At 36.2% G+C, this 16145-nt stretch overlaps 1 protein-coding gene across 9 annotated transcripts in view; it reads right to left on the reverse strand.

Annotated features, from left to right (window-relative positions):
- FUT8 (fucosyltransferase 8) overlaps positions 1-16145 on the reverse strand; it is a 318121-nt gene that overhangs the window by 19769 nt on the left and 282207 nt on the right. For all 9 annotated transcript variants that reach the window (XM_068543987.1, XM_068544009.1, XM_068543973.1 and 6 more), the window contains one exon: positions 3592-3838. In XM_068543987.1, coding sequence (XP_068400088.1) covers positions 3592-3838 — 247 coding nt within the window. The remainder of the gene's footprint in view (positions 1-3591; positions 3839-16145) is intronic.

The raw sequence follows: 16145 nt of genomic DNA on the forward strand, positions 1-16145 counted from the left end.
ATTAATACAAGGGGAATTAGAAAAAATAAGTTAAGTCTTTGAAGAATGCTTTCTTATAAAGAGAAAGTAATTGGCATAATCAGGAATAAATGGGAGATTCCAGAATTAGACCGCATATAAGGCAGCAAATACCAACTAGCCTTCCAGAAAAAACTGGATATAATTTTTAATATATTTGACAATAAAGGATGCCAAGATTCACAGTTGTTATTACAGAACATTAAATATATCATTTGTAATGTTTTGGTGCCAAGTTTTCTTCTTCTTCATTTTATCCTGTATTGTCACTGTAATGCCAGCTTGTTGAATTTAAAGTTGTGCAAGGAAAACACAGACCTGTATGGATTCTTCCTATAGCACAATCAAGGCAAGGCAAACCTTTTAAGAGTTCGTACTATTTTAAGTTCATGGAGCCATGCCAGCCTTTTTGTTGTAGGCACAATGAATTTCCTTTCCCTGCTTTTTACTCTATCAAACACAAGCAGATACTGATCTCATCTGTCCTATTTAAGAAAAGCTCCAAAACTGTAAAATTGGGGACACAGATTTACATTGTCCTGCACTGAATAAGGCATTGACTTCCAACAGTATTTTAATGAAAACAGGAATAATAGTCAGAGTTTGTTTTCATAAGTTAAAACACTCCTTAAATTTGCCCTTCCCACATCTCCCCTCTTCCCAAATTACTAAACCACTATTCATATGTTGGAAAAGAAAAAAGGTAGATTTGTTTCCTTTAGGTCACAATATGTGGGCATGTCTTAAGTCAAGCCTAGGGCCAGCTTTTTATTATGAATCTGGAGTGAGGATTTAACTTCACTGTAGTTACTCTGACATCTTCGTGGCTGTTCTTTCCTTTGCATTTCAGGTGATAGTCCAGATGTGAATACTATCGTATGAACACCTAACATATCATTTTTTCCTTCCCACGTTCTTCTTAGTCACTGGTTCTCTCAGGAAATTTGGAATTGTTCACTGTGCTCCATGGAGATGAGATGGGGCAGAAAGAACAATTCCACTGAATTTCAACGAAAAGTTTCATGAGAAGAAACACTATTTAAAACTCTGATTTTACCGTGTTCTTGTTTTAGCTCTACTACTTAGAACAGGGGTCAGTAACTTCTATACATATGAAGACTAAGACACAGGGAAGAAATGGGGTGGGAGATACGAAAATAAAGATAAAAACAAAGGAGAGCTATAACAAGAAGGAAAAATCAAAGGAAGAGGAAGATTTGACATAGTGGCAGAGTCCTACTAAGCAATTTTCTCAATTTTCCAAGTATTCCTGAAATTAGGCCTGGACCAATAATTTGAGAGAGGACCTTAATGGAATTTTTATGGAAGAATCAGAATGTTAGACCTGTGAAGGATATTAGAAGTCATTTGATTTAATGTAACTCTTTCATCTGACAGTTAAAGAAACTGATGTCTCTGAAGACATTTCAGGGAACAAAATGACAATATAAGGCAAAGGGAGGCTGGTTTCTTTTACATACATTTTAACCCAGTCTTTACAAAAGTAAAAGTTATTTGTGTACTCGCCTGATTTTCACTATCTATCAAAGCTCCTCCAGGGCAAGGAATCTGATTTTATTTATTCCCAATTGCACCAAACACAACAAATGAATGAATGAATGAATGAATGGATGGATGATGGGTAGACACAAAAATCTAACTGTTTAGTATTGTGTAAGTAGAAACCTTAGATACTACTATCTAACCTAGCATTTTCTTTTGTTTTGTTTTAATAAATGAAAAAAGAGTGACAATTAATGAAGGCCCAGAGTGACCAAGTAAGTTTTCCAAAGTCACATAACTTGTTAGTGGTGGAAGCTAGATTGGACCCCCAGATTCTTGAACTCTTTCATTACAGCACACTACCTAAGTGTGCAAACAACTTAGCTGTCTGCGGTACTTCAAGTTTCTATATTTGGCCAATTTTCAACGTGGTGGATACTCCATGAAAAATTAATAAGGGTAGCTTTCTGGTATGTAAAACTATAGGAAATCCAAACAAAGTTAAGCAGATGTTAAGTCCTGGTTTTGCCTTTATAAACTCTGGAACTTTGGGGAGAGATTTTCTTTCCTTAGTTTCCTCACTTGTAAAATGGTTACCTCTGCCCACATCACAGGCTTGTGTTACAGGATCAATGAGATAATGCAGTTGAAGTTATTTTGGTAATGTAACTACTATAGTGTATCGTTCTCCATCTTCCAAGATCCTGTTCAAACACTGCAGCTATGAAGCCTTTCTTGGTCCTTTCTTGGGAAATGGAAGTACATTTCCCCTCCCTCGACCTCTCATAAAACTTTTTATGCTTTCTCTCAGGGCATTTATCACATTCTACTCATATAATGCTAGTTGTGTAAGTCTCTTTTCCCATGGACTGTGATGAGTTAGAAGGAGCCATTAAAAAAAATTTAACCTCTGTCCCCCACAGTAGCAAGTATTCAATAAATATTCTGCAGATAAGTGAATGAATCAACACATGCATCAATATTAATCAATAGCTGACTTTATTACAAACAATAGAAGCTGCAGAACGCCATAGTCTAGCCTACAAATCTATTTTCAGGAATTACTTAAGCATCATCAGTCTCTCTGAAAGGTAATAATATTTTACGGTGCATTTTTTCCCACAGAACTAAAATCCTTTTTCATCCTTATGTTATCACATCATCATTTTTAGGGCAGGTATTGCCTTCCCTATTTTACAGATGGAAAAAAAATCAAAGCTCAATAATACTATTATTAAGTAACGTGGCCCAGAATTAGGGAAAAGCCAGGAATATTACTGAGGTCACTTAACTCTCAGTCTAGTATTCTTTCCATTAGGCAAAGAACATTTCCCATCATGTGAAATCTGGCATCAGGACCCAGGAAAACTCCTTACTCCCTAACTTTTTATGTATGGGTATAGGAGCACATGCTTGTGAACAAAGATGCTCTTTTGGATTTTTTTTTGCTTACAGGATTTCCTGATATATCTCCCTTAACATAAGCATGAGACTGTACATATATACATGATAACTCCCAAGTGGGCCAAGAGATAACTTTAAACAATAATTTTAACATTATCTTACATTACTAATGATATCTTTATTCTCAAAGTAGCTTTCAAAACAAAAAAGAAAACAGAACATCAAAAATGCAAAATAATCACCAGTGGCAATTAATGAAATCTAAGAATAAGGTGCAATAGAAAAGCTATAAATATGAGAGCTTCATCTCGTAGCCCTGTTAAGAGTAAGGCAGGGGTCATGTATAGCATCTAAAATACTCCCAACAAAATAAGATTTTGCTGGTTTCCCCAGGAGAGACTGTTAATTTCAGAAATATGGTTTTATATATTTGTTGAATGAATAAATGAACAAATGATTAAGGGTGACTAAATTATGATGACTCAGCTGTTCTAAATGAACAAAGGAAGAATAATCTCCCTGTGGCCTAAGGTGAACTCTGGAACCTCTGTTTTTGGGTGGGGCTATGAAAATTACACTATATCTTGTAAAGTTCACACTGTATTGTAAAGGTATGTATCCCTGCTACTACATAGCACTTTTAGGAGGAACAAATCAGGTTCTTACCCAATAACTGGATGTTTGAAGCCTAGCTTCTTGGTGGCCTCTTCTATTTCTTTTTCCAGCCAAGGTTGTGGGCGGATCAAGTATTTGACAAACTGGGACACCCACCACACTGCAGGATCACCATGGACTCGTACAAGTCGATCTGCAAGGTCTTCTGGTACAGCCAGGGGTAAATATGGAGGACGAGGATGAAGACTGTCTACAATGGGGAGCTCAACCACCTGAACATTTTTGTCCTTTACTTCACCTGAGGGAATATCAAAACATATCATCACCACATTGTATTCCTTGTACAACTACCATTTGACAAGAACTCACTCTGGGTGCTTTTATCTTCACAGAAACTCTAAAGAAGTATTATAATTTTCATTTTACAGAGGAAGTTAAGTAACTTGCCCTAGATACCAGAGTAAAAGTGACAGAGCTGAATTTCACATTCAGGTTGGTCTGCCCCTCAAGTTCATGGCCTTTTCTTTTCTATCATAATGTGCTGCCATATCAACACCTCATACCCCAGATAAGAATGGTATCCATTTTTCTAGATTCCATATATATACGTTAATATATGGTACTCTTTTTTTCTCTTTCTGACTTACTTCACTCTGTATGACAGACTCTAGGTCCATCCACATCACTACAAATGACTCAATTTCGTTCCTTTTTATGGCTGAGTAATAGAGGGGTGGGATGGGGAGGGTGGGAGGGAGGCTCAAGAGGGAGGGGATATATGTATACATATAGCTGATTCACTTTGTTGTACAGCAGAAACTAATACCACATTGTAAAGCAATTATAATCTAATAAAGATAAAAAAAAAAGAACGGTATCCAGCACTCAAAGCATCTAATCAGAGAATAACCATATCGCCAGTGGACATGGCTCCCTAGGCAAAGGTTCTGTTTTTTATAATTGTTTTTTAAAAATTTTTATTGGAGTACAGTTGATTTACAATGTTGTGTTACTTCTGCTGTTCAGAGAAGGACAAATATTGTATGATATCACTTATATGTGGAACCTATAATTGTTGTTTTTGAATTAGACATAGTGTTCTCAAAACTTCCAGCTTGCCATTATAGCAAATGGCTCTTGCATACTTTCATGACAGACCACAATGACTCTAGAGATATCTAAAGATTACAATTTTAAGACAAGCATCTCTCTCTTTTGAAGAAAAAAATTTGATCGTTCTAAAGTCTTTTTTTTTTTTCTTGGCCAAAATTAGACCTATTATATTCTCAATGATGATGAATAGAATCTGTGTTGATTGTTTACCTGGATATTTTAAATTTAAAGTTAGAACAGAGATAGAGAATTTCTGTAGATGACGATTGGTTTAAAAACCCAACTTCTATATACCATTAATGTTACTGCTGTTCTATCAACTGTATAATGCAATGAGAACAAACCAAAATGTGATAGCCAGCATCCTTAGAGTTTACATCACATACTAAAGACCACATAGTAATAACTAGAAAACACAAAGATACCGGGCAGAAAGATTTCACAAATATAAAACGTACCGACTTAAATTTTCAATAACAAAAAGTATTAACCTGAACATACAAAATAACTCCAGTTAAGATGTTGTCATTGTGCAAAATAAATTAGAATCACAGTTAATCACTGGACTGTCAAAGAAAGAATATACTTGTAGAGAACAGACCTAGAATACATTTAAAATGTATTCACCAGAATGAAACACAGTCCTTAAACTCTGTTTTTCTACATATATGAAAAGTATTTTAAAATAAATTACATGATCTGGGTATGTGATCACTCAAACCAATTGCATAGTTATTAGAAAGACAGTTGGTATAACTAAGAATTAAAAACTTCTGGTTAATATTCTCTCTCTCTCTGATATGTAAAACTCATTTCAGGAGTCTTAGAACAAAGCCCTTGAAACATGACATTTGTTGAGGTAATAAATGGGAATAAACAAATTTACTGCCAGTATTTCAGTTCGTCTAGCATGCCAGTTAAGAAAGAGTTGGACCACTTTATCAGATGAGAAACTGTAATTAAGAGTGTGTGGGGAAAGAATGAGCTGCATTTTAAATTAAGCTCTAATGGTCTCCCTAAGGCAAGGAAAATTGGGGTGCTTCCCCTGATGTGGAGATGATAAGTAGTACATGTATGAGAGAGAAAAAAATAAGGAAGAAAGGTAGCTCTTTTTTTTATAAAAAACAAAGAGGGAAAGAAAGAAAGATCCTAGCTTCTCATATATGACCATAAACAAAAGCAAAATTAGTACAGCTACCTTCTTTTTGTGATTACTTCCTGAAAAGGTTATTCTAAATGTTCCATGTAACTAGCTCCAAACTTCACTCATGTGAAAGTATTACCTTCTAATTGTCCCAAGACCTCAAACTTCTGTACAGCTAGCCCTATTGACTATTTCATTTCAGAAATGAAAACTATGCTTGTACCTTCAAGACACAGAACTCAGTTTATTTTTATTGACTCTTTTATTCATTCATTCATTCGTTCAAATATTTACTGAATACTACTATGTCAAACTCTGTACTAGGCAGAGTATAGAGTGATGACATGGTTCCTGCCTTTCAAGATTTCCAGTTCAAAAACCTCACCCAGAACTAGACTGCTTTTGGTGAAAGAACAACAAACAAAATAAAACAAACCATCATCACCAACAAACATGCTATCCAAAACATATCAATACTCAGCTGCCTAGTAAATTATTAAGAAAGGGGTATTCATATTTATAAATGAAAAAAACTGTCATAGCATGAAAGTTTAGCCTCCTCAGTAATGATACATTTCAAAATGAAAGAAAATTACATAGTACACGCTATGTTAGAAGGTCTTTTCTTTTACTTGGTTTACCACATAACATTTTTTATTCTATTGGAATACACATTCAAAAGAATTTAAATCTGGAAGAGATCCTAGAGATAATCTTATTCAGTGTTTTCTAAACTTCAGTCATTTAAGTACCACCTTTGTAATTCTCCCCATATCCATACACCATCTGTACTATTTAATGTTTTAAAAATTCACTTTTTAAAACTTAAATTGATTTATTTTATAGATGGTAACTAAAAATATAACTTCACTAAAAACAAACCATGTTATTAAACTCTATACAGATACTATTGCTTATAAAGGGCTCTGAGCTCAAGTCAGATTTATATTAAAAAAGATTATTAGTGAGGTTTTAAGGGGTGATAATTGCCTCTCCCTTTACATCTCCTATGAGTTTGAAACCAAATGAAAAGCAGAGAGAGGAATAAAAAGGCAATCAAAATATCAGCTTGATTACCAATAAAGATGAATTGGAGAACGCAGTGTTGTGTTCTGGATTGATGGTCTCACGGGTTTCCTAGTAGTTCCCACCCAGTCCTAAGCAGAGTTTGTCAACAAAGGCCTTCTATGCACGTGGTGGAGGAGGAGCGTGTCTTCTGAGAACGGGCCGCACCACGAGAGGAGCCAGAAAGGGCTTTACCTCACATGTTTGGTTCTTCCTGTTAACTCACCAGTTGCATAACACAGGACTTTCCTTCCACGTAGAGGTGAAATGAGGTAGACAGAGCAAAAAAGCACTTCTGTACTTTTCCCTTCTAAGGAATGGAATTAACTTCGCTTCTATAGAGATTTTTGAGGAATAAATGATCCACAGCATCTGCCCCCGCCTACCTCCATCCCCAGACAACTATCCAGTGTTAAAGAACTATTAAAGATATCTTGATATCAAATTGATACTGATATAATCAGAAAGGCTGAACAAGGAATAACTCTCTCAGGTATGAGATTCAATGTTCATTTTAATGTTTTATCAGAAAACCACCTGACATTATCACATATGCCACCTAAAGTCACCTCTAGTAATCTGTGGTAGGTTTCAGAATTTGGGAAACACAGATTTATTTAAACTGCCTCATTTTCCAGAAGAAACAGACTAAGAGAGGTTAAGAGAACTTCTCAACGGTAATACACCTAATGATCAGATTCTAGTGTTTACTCTACTACTTGTATTACCTTCTGCTTTCTGGAACATAAATTTTTTAAAAGCATTTAAGTATGGCCCTGTTGACCAATCAAAAGTGCCCTGCCACTCTAAGAGGACTTTAGTGTTGGTTTAAAAAAAAAAAAAAAAAAAAAAGCACTGCATCAACCTTCTAGCAAGAGAATGTTTCAGATGTACAAACCATACATAAGTCAGCACTATTCATCTGTAAAGAACCAGTGCAAACTAGCCCGGGCATTACACAACTGACTGCCCAGTTCAACTTGAATTGATTTGGTCATTATTAATTATCTCATATTCAAGACTACCTCTCTTGTGGATAGTCCTCTTTTATCAGGTCATTTGCTGAGGGCAGCTCTGGCAGGAGCACAGGTAGCTCTTTGAAAGGGATGATCTCCATAGCTACAGGCCAGTACCTTTAGAAGAGCCCTCTTCCCTGCTAGTCAATTCATGAGAGACCCATTTAAAAGCACTACTCTGTCATCATTTCATGTAACATTAAGTCAGAGACACCAGCCCTGCAGCTAGTCAATTAGAATTATTAGTCTTCCACAGACTCAACAGAAAGGGCTTGAGAAGCTTAATATCCACCATAAATGAATGGGTTCTGCTATAATGAAAAATGTTTCAAGGATAGAAAGATTTTGGGTCCCAGTCCATAAGATTTCTTCTGTATTTACTGTCTTGTTGTGAGAGAAGCAGCACTCAGGAGGGGGAACTCTCCTAAAAACAGAATTCATAGAGCTCAGAATTGTCAAGGCAGAGAGGTTTGGAATAGGGTTGCCAGTTGAGAAAAATCTTCAATAAGACATCACTATCTAGAACTTAAATTCACTTGGTGGGAGGAGGGGGTTATTAGTAACTTTTTGGTGATTCTGAACCAGAAGAGCTGTCTATTTTTTGGACTTCAGGACTCTTAAGATTTCCCTCAGTACCCACACAGGTCCTGGCTTCCTCCAAATAAGTACAGAGCAGTAGAATGAGGTTTTAATTCTCTACCTAAGGGTTGCCTTGAATGGTTATAGCTGCTAGGTGCCATCACATCCAATAGCCATTCCAAAGACTGTGTCAACTGCTGGGATTCATGGCCCTATTTGAGGCTGGAGCAGGGAGAGACATCAAACAAAACAAAGTAAGGCAAATGCTTATTCATACAGTACCTTGACTGTAGTGCACAGTGATTAAGAGTATGGGCTTTGGAATTATAAAAATTGGAGTTCAAATCCTCTATCACTTAACAGTTGTGTGACCTTGGATAAGTTATATTTAACTTCATCCCTGTTTCTTCATCTGGAAAATGGCATTGATAATAGCACATTTCTCATCTGTAAAATGGGGTTAATAATAGTATCTTACTCATCAAGTTATTTTGAGGATGAGATATTGCATGGAGAAAGCTGAGCACAATGCCTGACACACAGTAATTCTCAAAAAACGTTAGTTTTGTATCCCGGGATCAGTTCTGCTGAACAGTTCTCAAGAATCTGGCTATTGTTTAGTCCAGGAAGAGATTACTTGCCAAAATATCATATCTTCTGAAAAATATATCAAAATGCCCCATTTCAGTGAGCCAAAGATATACTCCCAAATATACCAGATAAGGAGATATAAGATACACACCCAAAGCAAATCTTATTCATACTGTTTACCATAGGCAATAAAAGAGTGAACAGCAACTCTGATTATCTGGAAGTTCTGATATTCTATCATCACTAACTTGACCAAAATTCTGTGGTATACTGAAAGTACAGAATAGCAGTACGTTGGCTAAACTAGTAATACTTCCTGCTCATATTACAGCAAGGAATTTCTATGATTAAATTATATCCACAAAGACTATCTGGACTCTTGGGATTTACATTTTCTTTGTCACTGTGTGGCCAAATATGACTGACTAAATTCTCACTCAACTCTCTGAGACTTGTTAGAGAAGGCAACAGTAAAAGACCAAAAGTTCACTAGCTGTGGTGAGACCTCTAGAGGCACGGGGGAGCTTTCTTGATTTTACTTGAATTATAGATGGCCGTTAAAAAAAAAAAAAAAAATCACATAAATGTGTGAGCTCTGTTCTTTTGGATTTTAACAGGACGACATTAATATTTATATCCTCATTTAATGACTGAGCTCTGTTCTCGTTTAAAATATGAAGGCAAGATATACTATTAAAAAGTGAACATCTGGGCTACTTTCCTTTTGTTTTTCAACCACTGCGGCTGATACAGATCTCTTCCTGAACTTGAATGAACAACTGTCGCCTGCCATATGAATTCCATCACTGCTCTACTTAAGCAAGGACTCAAAAGACTGTTATTACTGCCAGTTCGAAGCCGTGAACCAATTGAGTGAAAAGTTCTAAATTCAATCATATGAAACACACTGCAGTGTTAGCAACATTCTTAACAATTAGCATATCACACTGTGGAAACGACTGTGCAGCATTCTTATGAGGTGCTTCCTTCTTTTACTAGCAACAGAAATGCCTTGCAAAAGCAACCAGACTCATGGTTCACTGACCTCAACGATATTCTGACAGACTTGACTCTGGATTGAGGACTAAAAGAATAGCTAATGGAAAATATGTAATAACTTAAGTGAATTATGCAGTTCAGGATAAAGTAGGCAGGACAGTGTCAAAAGAAAAAAGACCAAAGATATTTGTTTGCTTTGTACCACTAAACAGAAGGTTTCCTGCAGTCATTCTTAATGTTTCTGAAACAAATTTAGTCATTTAACTTTTATATACATATATGTTACTTTGTTACAAGAGGTTCCAGACAGTCCACAGACAGCTTGCTCATAAAGGGGACACTGCCAATAGCTTCTTTGATCATTCAGATTACACAGGCCCTGTAACTCCATGGCTAGAGATTTTAGGGGAGTTTTTTGTTTGTTTTTTAGTAATACTTTCTCCTAACTTAGAACCTCCTACTAACCCAAAGGATCCCAAGGAATCCTTGAACAGCTTTTCTCATTGGTAAGAAACAAGAGAATGGAGGAATGGAAAGCAGTAGAAACAAAGACAAGGCTTAATTTCATCAAATTTAGTAAAGAGCCAAACCCCAACCTTTCTTTCCCCCATTCTTGTAAAAAAAAAAAAAAAAAATCACAATTCCATGCTCATATTCCTCTTATTCTTTCATCACATGTCATGTCTCCTTGAAAGAAATAGCCAGGAGGAAGGACCTCATGGTAATACCAGCCTTTCATTCCTTGAGAATCCCTGCAAGAGGTGACGGAGTGAGCAGGTGTGCTGTCAGGATCTCACTGGATAGAGCTGTCAGTTGGCATGCTGCATTTCCTTTTGCTTTGGGGGAATTTTATAGTTGCCTCTGTGGTTAGCACGTACTTGGAGAGTTAGGAATGTGATATTTCATGTTGGATTTACAGCTACTTGTAATTTTTATGCTGTTATCTTCCAATTATGTTAATCAGGAAGGCCTAATTAGGGTTCCTTGATGATAGGGTAAAGGTCCATGCTAATACCCTAAGATACAAGAATTACAACAAGAAATTCTGGATATTCCACGAGAGAAGAAAATGAAAATACAGTCATTTTGGAAGAAGGAACTAATAACAAAATAGTTAAGACTTTTGTGGGATGTGAGGAGAGAAGACAACTTAAGTGTGGCACCATGCTAAAGCACTGATAAAACAGACAAATACCTTGGCCTACTAAAATAGGGACTGGAACAACAAATCTCCCTCATACTGTATGCTAGACCAATCCATAAAGTACCAGCAGCTCCAAGAGTCACCCTGCCATCATGCCCATCTTTAGCTCTTGCTGCCACCTCAGACTGCAGAGTACGTCTTCTTTCCCAGCTGCCTCCTCCTCCACTGTGGAAGAAAAAAGATGGGCAATGGGGTACGGCTTTCCATGACAAGCCACAGCTCCTGCTGTCACTGCGGCTCCAATCTGGTATAAGTCACCTGTCCCTCCCTCGTTTCTCCTCTTCTGGGTTGTATTATATCTCTAGAAAGAGAGCTAGTACTTTACAATCTACAGCCTCTGGTGGCAGAGCTGAGAAAAATATTATAAAGACATTATTCAAAAAATGGCTATATTTTACCCATTCTGGTTTAAATGGAGAAAGAGCAGGGGATACCCATGAAGAAAGAAAAAGAACTATGAGGCAAAAGGCATGAAACCTTAATTAATGGAGCATGGAAAGGAGAGGGAGGAGGAAGATAAACATAGCAAACAGGGTAAAGAGGAGAAGTCTGAGATGGAGAGTAGTCTTTTGATTATTACTGCTTAAAAAAGATAATACTTTGTACAGATTTGATACTTCACACGATGGCTCCCATGACACTTTCCATTTATGCTTAAAACAGGGACCGCACAACCACAACCTTCTTTAGAACCTACACTAGAATTTGCAAAGGAATATGTCTATCACTCCCTTGCCAAGAAGATTCCTACCATTTCTGCAACATATTTTTCAACCTGTAGATAGTTATCTATCAATAAGCCACAAAGTCTTACCTGGTAGATCTCTAAATCAGAGGCCACCATTTATCATAATCCTATCTTCATCTCAACTGATAAGGATTCTGGCAGGGAGACGGGTCCAGAGTCTGCTCTTTCCATATGCTTTACTCCTTGTCAATCACCCATGCTATAAGCCACTCCTAACACAGCTCCTGCGTCCACCCTCTCCCCACCGCACCTCTCTATCAGCATCTTGAATTAAGAGCTAACGTTTGCTGAACACCAACTATATGTTAGGTACTACACTAAACATTTTCCATACATTATCCTAAGTAGTCTACAAAGTCTTTATGAGGTGAGTGCTCATTTTACAGACGAAGTTAACTCAGTCTGTTCAAGGCCACCCAGCTAGCATTCAGAAATAGGAGCTGAACTTAGACATTCTGATTCCAGAGTTTAAAGTCTTACTCCAACCCTACTCCATTACCTTAAAGTTTCAGAGGAAGCCAGAGTGACTCCTCCTGTAATGAAAAAGAGAGGCGGGAGGGGGCCAGGCTCCAAGTGTGAGTTTAAATAGCCAAAGGAAGAGGTAACGGAACTCCCATGTGTAAGGTACAGATCTCTCTCTACAGAGTGCACTGGATCTAGAAATTAATGCTAAGTAAAGGACATAAAAACTTCAAACAGTTATCATGTGTAACCCATATAAAGCTATTAGAAGCCATGAATTATGGCTTCACAAAACAATTTCATTCATTGTCATTTTGGGTTCACACTTGGATCCCATAAGGAACAAAAATAATAGCTAGACAGCTGACCTCAAATTTAAATTATTTGTATGAAATAATTAAGGTGCTTTTTAGTCAATTTAAAGCTCATGGTTAAGAGTTAACAATACCTTCACAATTTGATTGTAAAGAGAAAATATGAATTAGACAACCTATGACAGTCTTATTTCCTAATAATGATATAACAAGCTTTCCATGAAGAAGAAATAGCCTACTTCAGAACAAAGAATCAGGAAGCAAGGTTATTATAAAGAGATTTATTAAACTTGTAAACCATTCTCCCTATTATTTATTTACATACTTATTTTCAACTATTAAACATTAAAGCAAAACATATTCTGTAATCTAAAACACTTCTGTCCTTAAAAAATACTTTCACCTTTAATTTCTTAAGTGGTATATTTAGGGATAAATAAAAATAAACAAATTTCAGTTTATTCATAAAGACCTTAAAAAACCGACTGAAGTATCTACTCCTGTTGATATGATCCAAAATTCAGGGTGTAATAACTGATGGCATCCAAAATAAACCACAAAATAAATACAAGTATTTTGTATCTTCAGAAAAAATCTCAGTCTTGATTATTGTAATAATTAACTTTATTCATGTCAGAAGAATTTCTGAAAGATTAAAAAATATCAGAGAAAGAACTTTTAGAGGGGATACAAAGTAATTTTTAAGTCAATTCAATAGTTTACTAAGTTGAACATACATAAAAGGGGAAATCACAATTGTATTTATATATAAATAAACTTGTGCAGTTCAACTACTACCTCTCAAGAATAAAAAGAAATAGTGTTTTTTAAGAGGATGGAGATCTTCCAAATGACAAGAGGATGATTCTCTTCTATCTGAAAAGATGAAAGCTGAGAGGGGATATGTTCAAAGCCCATAAAAATCATGACAGATTTAGATAATGTGTTCAAGCTGTATCCACCAAATCTCAGAATTAGGAACCTTTCATTGGTGCTTGAAAAAAGTACTTTGAGAATAAATAAAATAAAGCCCATTTTACACAATAGGTAGAATTCTTACAGAACTCAATATCCCAAGAGAAGATAAAAGCCAAAAATGATATGTTTGGGGAAAAATGTAAATGTTCAGACCTTGACGTCATGGATGGCAACTATATCTCCCATAAAATGTCACTGAGGACTACTGTTAAATCAGAGTTCTGAACTGGATGAATCAACGATATGACCCAAAATGTCCTTCTTAGGCTTCAATGCACAGGAAACAATATATACAATATAATAAGACTATGTTACATTTTGGCTCTAAAGGATGCTTTTTCTTTGTGTACTAACAAACTATTATTTCTTTTCCTTGCAGTATGGACATAAGAGGCAGATACACCATTGAAACAAGAAAAGGATACAAGGAAGAAGAATAGAATATTACTTATGCCTGCTGATATTGCTTACTTGGTTAGAATAGATTATAAAATTCATAAAATAAAGGATACTGAGTTCTCACATTGGTACCTCATAGTTAGGTTTTGTAGAACAAAACTTGTACATGACTATTTGCTCTCACCAGTATCAAACAACCAAAAAAGGATTTACTGAGAACTGTTTTAGTCAAGGTCACTTGTTGCAAGGACTAGAAACCTGGTCAAATTAGCTCAAGTGAAAAGGACATTACTGAAAGTATATAAGGGAATTGCCAAGAAACAAAGAACAAGAAGTGCAACTGTATCTTATAGAAAATGGGAAGCCTACAATTCTTACTACCTCACTGTGGCCCCATGGTCTGGGCAGGTCAGCTACACTCTCTGCTAGCTGACTTCTCTCTTGCTCAGGGCCCATCTTGTAGCCATCAGCTTTAGTCTACAAGATTTTGCACCTTAGTCTCACCCTCAGATAAGCTAGAGTCTCTGTCTTGTAATGATACTAACATTTACTGAGACCATGTGCCGAATACTGTGCTAAATGCTTATGAATATTATTTCTCTTAATTAACAAAACTGCCCTACAGGGCAAGTACACTTATAGATGACCAGTGAAGGAGTTAGAATCCAGACCCATCGGACTCCAGAGCTGGAGGGCTCAACTATAACATTAGATTACCTGTCAACAGGTATCTAATTGGCACAGCCCAGCCTAAAGGATTAGTTTCTTAGGATCAGGTAATCACCTTGGCCTGTAGAGCTGTAAATACCTGTGTGTGCATGCATGTATGTGCATGTGTGTGTGTAGGAGGGGAGGAGTGGTTACATGATATACACAAGGCAGCAAGGACTGTATTGCCCAAATAGATGTTATTAGATGAAGTGTGAGGAGTTAATAACTGATGTATAGTAAAACCTTTGGCTTTTAGGAATTTAAAATTTTAGGAATTTCACTCTCAGAACATAGGGTAATTTTAAGAACCATCCATGTACATATCTCTATCATTGCATTTAACAAGTTGTATTATAATTATGTTTTTGTATCTGTCTCCCGCACAAGTCGGGAATGAAGACATAAACCTTAACATATTCATCCTATTGCCTCATCAACTACCACTATCCCAGGCATACAAAAGGCACAAAATTAAGTTCTTAACTGAACGACTGAACTTAATCTATAAAGCACTATAATCAACATGAATCCCACAGTCTGCTGTAGGAAATAATCACTTAGTAAGTGAGACGACCATTCAGCAACACAATCTCAACACTATAGGTAAATTTTGAGATTTGAGAATATCACCAGTTTCACTGCTTTAAGATGCAAAATAGTCAAAACTACTCAGGTACTGCCTTTATTTAAGAACTTTATCTGTCTCTTAGATAACAAATACATGAAAAGTGGTATATAAATACTTGTTAAGCTATATTTATACAACATCCCTATTCTTCTTGTTGCTTGCACAGTACTTCAGAAATATATAGGCATTCTTCCTTGGATCTACCAACCATTTAAAAAATATATACTACCTAAATAGGATAGAACAGGAAAGAAGATAATACTCTTGCTTTTGTGATTTTGTTATGATTTCACTGTACACTTTTCGAGGGAGTTGAACCTAAGTTCCTGGACCCAAAGAATTGTCTTTGAGAGTGACAAACACTATAGAATCTATATTTTAGTTATAAAATAATATCAGAATTTGTAGTTAATTTTTATATGATGTACAGAGCTTGACACAACTGGAAATTATGCTAGACATGTTTTAGGTATGTTTCATTGCTAGAACAAAGTCTGTTCCTTCATTCAGAATTTGTAAGTTTCACACTTTGTATTAACAGGAAGTAGATAATTAAATTAATTTAAAAGAGTTTCGGGCTTCCCTGGTGGCGCAGTGGTTGAGAATCTGCCTGCGAATGCAGGGGACACGGGTTCGAGCCCTGGTCTGGGAAGA

This window comes from Eschrichtius robustus, chromosome 1 (genome assembly GCF_028021215.1).
Source record: "Eschrichtius robustus isolate mEscRob2 chromosome 1, mEscRob2.pri, whole genome shotgun sequence".
Lineage (NCBI taxonomy): Eukaryota > Metazoa > Chordata > Mammalia > Artiodactyla > Eschrichtiidae > Eschrichtius > Eschrichtius robustus.